At 36.2% G+C, this 6,000-nt stretch overlaps 1 protein-coding gene across 6 annotated transcripts in view; it reads left to right on the plus strand.

Annotated features, from left to right (window-relative positions):
• The window catches only part of LOC6503310 (synaptotagmin-7), a 203,735-nt gene extending 198,036 nt beyond the window's left edge, over window positions 1–5,699 (plus strand). For 5 of the 6 annotated variants that reach the window (XM_044717819.1, XM_001967487.4, XM_044717820.1 and 2 more), the window contains 2 exons: window positions 4,323–4,535; window positions 4,606–5,699. In XM_044717819.1, coding sequence (XP_044573754.1) covers window positions 4,323–4,535; window positions 4,606–4,706 — 314 coding nt within the window. In that variant the 3' untranslated portion in view covers window positions 4,707–5,699. Of the gene's footprint in view, window positions 1–4,322; window positions 4,536–4,605 lie in introns of those variants that run through there. The other variant, XR_006507919.1, reaches the window with a different exon arrangement.
• The last annotated feature ends 301 nt before the right edge of the window (window positions 5,700–6,000 follow it).

Consider the following 6,000-nt stretch of genomic DNA (forward strand, 5'->3'; position numbering starts at 1 on the left):
CTAAAGCAATGCTTTATCGGACTGTGGCCAAAGGTAGGGTGGGCAGTACGCGAGCCTATTTACATCTGTGGCATCGCAAACTTTCTACTTCTCTCCTCTCTCTCTCTCTCTTTCTAACTCTATCTCTTCCGCGTCGAATTAATTCTTCCGTTCTCCCGGTTTAGTATCGAGCTATCTATCTTGTCGCCAGCATGCTCAATTTTGGACTTTATTTGATATTAAAATGTGGCAGTGTTAGGATTTGTATGAAGCAAGACCTCCATCCCCAAAGCCGACGGCCTAGAGCCGGACTCTATAGCGTGCCCTCGCAAGTACAAATCCTTTCGAAAAAGCGCAGAAGACCGTTACACGCTACAATGCTGAAGAGCAGAGGTGACCTGCGAGGAGATGGAGGTGCTGCATCATAAGGTGAAGGTTGCGGCGCGGAATGAGGATTGCACCATTATGGCGGTGGAGAAGCGTTTGCGTGAGCGGTTCACCGCACTTCAAGAAGAGTTGGAGGAGCTTAATTTCAGCGAGATCTGGAGTGATCTGTATTGGAGATTCTAGCGGCTGGTGACTGATGTGCCGGAGGACATTCAGGTAGAGGTTGCCAAGCACTCCATGAGAATCGCTGCCCACTCCACACTTCTCGAAGGTGCCAGTGTATCGCCAATGCCATACAAGCCAGCCCCCTCCTTGCCACCGTTGCCGATGCCAACATTCAGCGGCGGCTATGCCGACTGGTCGGATTTTTGCGCCCTTGGATGGAGCATCTGTTAATGTGTGCGTGTAGTTCCTTCTTAGCACGTATTCTGTGGAAAATGAGGCTGTTGTAGCTTCAGACATTACGGACTACCAGCCTAGCCTTCACATAGATGCTTCGGGCTGGAAGATTCCTGGCAATATGGATCTAGCTGACCCAAGCTTGTTCCTTCTCCCCCCAGCTTGTTTCTTTGCTCCCCATTGCCCAGAATACGTGATTTGGCTGGGTGTTTCGTGGACTCGGTGGACTATCATGGAAAGCGTCGGCGCTCTGTTCTAGAGACGACAACACGCAGAATAACCATTGCAATGATGTGACTGCTGCCCATTCCACAATTGTTATTGAATGCATGCTCGCTTTTTACCTGTTACATCGGCTGTACACAGCCTGAATTCCGGCGCCCCAAACCAAGAATCATGTCTTCATGGATCCAGGGTTCTTAGATAAAGGCCACATCTGGCCTCTCAGCGAGGTGGAGCAGGAGGGTAGCGGATGCCCCCTTACTGCTGTTAAGATTGATCTGCAGAAGTGTCAGAGACATCCTTTAAATTTTCCACCACAGTAGCAGTGAGTCCTCCTTCATTCCGACGCCCCTCCAGAATATCCATCTCTGCATCCAACATTCCTAATTCCTTCAGGGCACCCCTCTCCGGTCAGTTCCTCTAAGTCTGGCTCTTGGACGTCTGTCTCTGAGTCGATGCCTTCTGACATGCTCCTTGCATCCTACTTGTAGATCCTTACTGATACATGCTCGAAACCGTACTTGATTCGATTACCGGCACTCTCCTGGATCTTCACGGTTTCCTCGTTTAGTGTGAGGAAAACCTGTCGTCGTAACCCCACTGCTTCCTCCCGACTGCCATGGGGAGTGTGGGGTTGCACATCTTTAACATGGCCAGTATTGTAGTTGGGTCCGCCGGCTACTCTGTCAGCCGTACGCGGGCCCTCGGTTTGCTGGAAATCTTGTCCCAGCATAATGATCTCGCATCGTGAACGCAGAGACGCCTACTCCGATCGGCTTCTTGGGATCCAGTCTGATACCCGCCTTAGTCGGCTGGAAATCGGGAAAGATTTCTCTCGCCCATTTAATGATCTTGGCCTCGTCCGAGTTGGATTCCGCCGATGGGTTCGCCCTTATTAGAATGAAGACCGCTCTCCTGATATCTTTGCAGGATCCCTTCCGGTGAAGGGAGTGAGTAGCAACCGGACCGGACCGGCTTTCCTTAAGGACACCGCCAGCTTGTGAGGAGCTCGATCCTGGGATCTTGCCCCCAACACCGTTCTCCATAGTGGTCCCATAGTAGGAGCCATTTTGGAGGTGCCTTGGCATTTTAATAAAAAATTTATTTGATAGTGAAGTTTTAGTAAGTATCGCCCAACTAAATATAATAACATAAGCTGCAAGAGTATATCAACTTCAATTTATTGCATAACATATTTTTAAATTGCTTAAATTACACTGTGCGACAAAAAAAAAAAACGAAATACACTTGGGAAACGAGATAGTGTAGGTTGTTAATCTGGTCAAAGAGAACCCAAAAATATTTTTTTTATATTTTTGGAACCCTCCAATTTTTATTTATTAAAAAAAAAACCGTTTTTTCGGGACTTTTTTGCGCTTAAAAATTCCTGAACGCGTTTTTTTCAACCGATTTCAAAATTTTTGCTGTTTTTCAATAGTTAAATGTTGTAGCTTTTGAAAAAAAAATATATCTTCGATTTTGTTGAACAAAAAAGACAAAATTTTTACACCTGAAACTGAAGTTTTCGACTTTTATTCGTGTTTTTCGGATTTTGATGCCAGTTTTTCGGTACAACTTACAAAAATTTGGCCATTTTTGATACATATCAATGTTATCTCATTCATTCTGAATAAAACGAGACAAATTTCATCAAAAAATAATGAAAATTGGTGAAGTTATAACGCTTTTCCCAAAAAAAGTCAACTCAACCTAGCGAGCGCTTCGGAGGAACAATGTGTATAAAAATAAGAGTATATTGCTTTCTTCTGACAAAAATTCTGTCATTTATGCCACATATTAATATTGTCTCATTAATACTGAATAAAACGAGACAAATTTCATCAAAAAATAATAAAAATTGTTGAAGTTATAACGCTTTTCCCAAAAAAAGTCAATAAATCCATAGGAGCACTATAAGAAGAAGAGCATATTCCTGTCTTATACACACAGGTACTCCGGAGCGCACGCTAGGTTGAATTGACTCTTTTTAGGAAAAGCGTTATAACTTCACCAATTTTCATAATTTTTTTATGAAATTCGTCTCGTTTTATTCAGAATGAATGAGGCAACATTGATATGTATCAAAAATGGCCGAATTTTTGTAAGTTGTACCGAAAAACTGGCATCAAAATCCGAAAAACACGAATAAAAGTCGAAAACTTCAGTTTCAGGTGTAAAAATTTTGTCTTTTTTGTTCAACAAAATCGAAGATATATTTTTTTTTCAAAAGCTACAACATTTAACTATTGAAAAACAGCAAAAATTTTGAAATCGGTTGAAAAAAACGCGTTCAGGAATTTTTAAGCGCAAAAAAGTCCCGAAAAACGTTTTTTTTTTAATAAATAAAAATTGGAGGGTTCCAAAAATATAAAAAAAATCTTTTTGAGTTCTCTTCGACCAGATTAACAACCTACACTATCTCGTTTCACAAGTGTTTTTTCACTGTCGCACCGTGTTATTATTGCCTTTTCAAAACCCTTTAATGGGCCACAAAAGGGCCTTTACAGGCTGTGAAAGTACAGACCACTAAATATAAAAAAAAAAAAATGTTATTATTGTATACAAATTAATTATATTTTATTAATTATATACACAAACTAACATACACATATATACAGTCCACTGAAATCGAAGAAAAACATGGTACAAGTAAATGTTAATTTATAATAGAATCTGTAATGAAAATATCTAAATAAGATGCACTCTCAAAGAGAAAGTACATAACGTGATGAGGCTATAAAAAGGTTTCCGATGAAAAGGTTAATAAAGGTGTGAAATGTAAATGCACCAGATTATATAAGGAACCATTGTTTGGAATCCCAAGAAATTCAGTTTACTCAAAAAACGGAACATGTATTGTTTTTGGGTAAACATTCGGAAACCGACTTTTTAATACCTGATTCTCATCTTTGAGTTTGAAAAATGAGTGGCTGCTTTTGTGTAGGAGGATCAAGCTGAAAATAGTTTTTTAAATCGATCGTTTTTGTTTGGAAAATTCTGTAAAAATCGTATTTCTTGAACAACTCTTGAGCGAGAAGTCGGATCGTAGACTCCAGTGTCCCCATAAGCCCCAATTTGTTACAATTTTTCACCCAAATTTCTGCCAAACTAAATTACTTTTGGCTAATGTTTTGTTAAAAAGTATATAGTTGAAACCTACATGGTTTCCTCAAGGAAATATCAAATACCATTTAAGTAAGAATTTTAATAACGAGAGCAATAAGTTAAAACAATTAATTTCCTTATAAATTAAATTAGATTAATAAGAGCATTTATAATATATATATTTATAATATATGGAGTATATATTTAAAAGCATATACAATTTTTTTTAGATCCTTACGTAAAAGTGTGGCTTCAATTCGGAGACAAAAAAGTGGAAAAGAGAAAAACGCCTATATTCACATGTACATTAAATCCAGTGTTTAATGAATCATTTAGTTTTAACGTTCCATGGGAAAAAATAAGAGAATGCTCTTTAGACGTTATGGTAATGGACTTCGACAACATTGGTAGAAACGAATTAATAGGTCGAATCTTGTTAGCTGGTAAGAATTGAAAAAAAAACTATACAGTAAATTTTAAATACTAACCATTCTAACTTATCATACTAAAAAGGTAAAAATGGATCTGGAGCTTCAGAAACAAAACACTGGCAGGACATGATCTCGAAACCTAGACAAACTGTAGTACAATGGCATCGCTTAAAACCTGAGTAACTTTTAATGTCGTAAAAAAAAACTTTTATTATAAAGTGTAAATGTATTAAAATGTATTGATTTATACTTTAATACAAAGCATTTTAAATCAACGGATTATAAATGAAACTTGCACAAAATAAAATGAGTAAGCAAACCAACTATTGGTGTACATTTTAATAGATTAATGGTTCTGAACAGAGCAAAAGTTTTATACGGACTTATATTTAGAATATTATGTAGTAAGCCGTTAAGATTCTTTGGATTGTATTAGAAATAGATGTTCCAAAGAAATTCTTGGAAATTGTTAAAAACAGCTTGATAAGCTTTGTTAAAAAAAATTATCCATTTCCTTTTAAAATTGGCCATAAAACATTTCTAAGACAAAATACTATAGATTTAAAACAAAAAAGACCATTCTAGATCGAAGTCGAAATATATGAACTGAAGTTAATAAAAATCAGATTTAAATAATGTCTCAAAAAATTATATTTATTGCCGAATTAATACAAATATTTTGAAAGAATATTATAACATTAGAATGTTATATAAAACTGTATATAAAATGGTTAAATTGTTGACATTGTTAGAGATAACATTATACCTTAAATTCGTTAAAGTTATTGAACTTAACAGTTGTTTATTTACAGAATAAAAATAATTTAAACATAAACGCATTATTGCAGTATAAAAGCATATAAATGAAAAGATTTCATTACCACATTTAAAAATTTTACCAAACACTATGAAAATTAGCCAACCATTGCCGGAATAAACGTTAACTACGAAAACTTGAAAAAATATGAAAAATAAAAATGGAAACTAAAGAAACAACATTAGTTAAAGAAGGAATAAATATATTTATATAATCAATACATGGAAACTGAGTTTAAAAAACGAAAAATCGAAAATACAGCCCACCTTGATATTACATATTTGTTATATACCTGTTAAAATATTAATAAAATAATTTATTGACATTCGTAGCTGCAAATAAAATATTTTGAAATGATTCACATTGGTATATCACTTTACTGAGTAAATCTCATTTATTTACAATTTAGCGAAATATAATTTCTACTCATTTACAGGCATACGAAAAATAAATCCCAAAAAATTAAAAAAAAAAGAAAGGAAAGCTAACTTCGGGCGAAGCCGAAGTTGATATACCCTTGCAGTTGTGCCATTTCCGATCGTTCAGTTATATGGCGGCTATTGGACATAGTTGGCCGATCCCTATGAAATTTGTCAAATCAGATTATTTTGTCTATAATAGAATCTGTACCAAGTCCCATCTTTCTAACCTAAAAAACAC

Source organism: Drosophila ananassae (genome assembly GCF_017639315.1).
Source record: "Drosophila ananassae strain 14024-0371.13 chromosome 4 unlocalized genomic scaffold, ASM1763931v2 tig00000071, whole genome shotgun sequence".
NCBI lineage: Eukaryota > Metazoa > Arthropoda > Insecta > Diptera > Drosophilidae > Drosophila > Drosophila ananassae.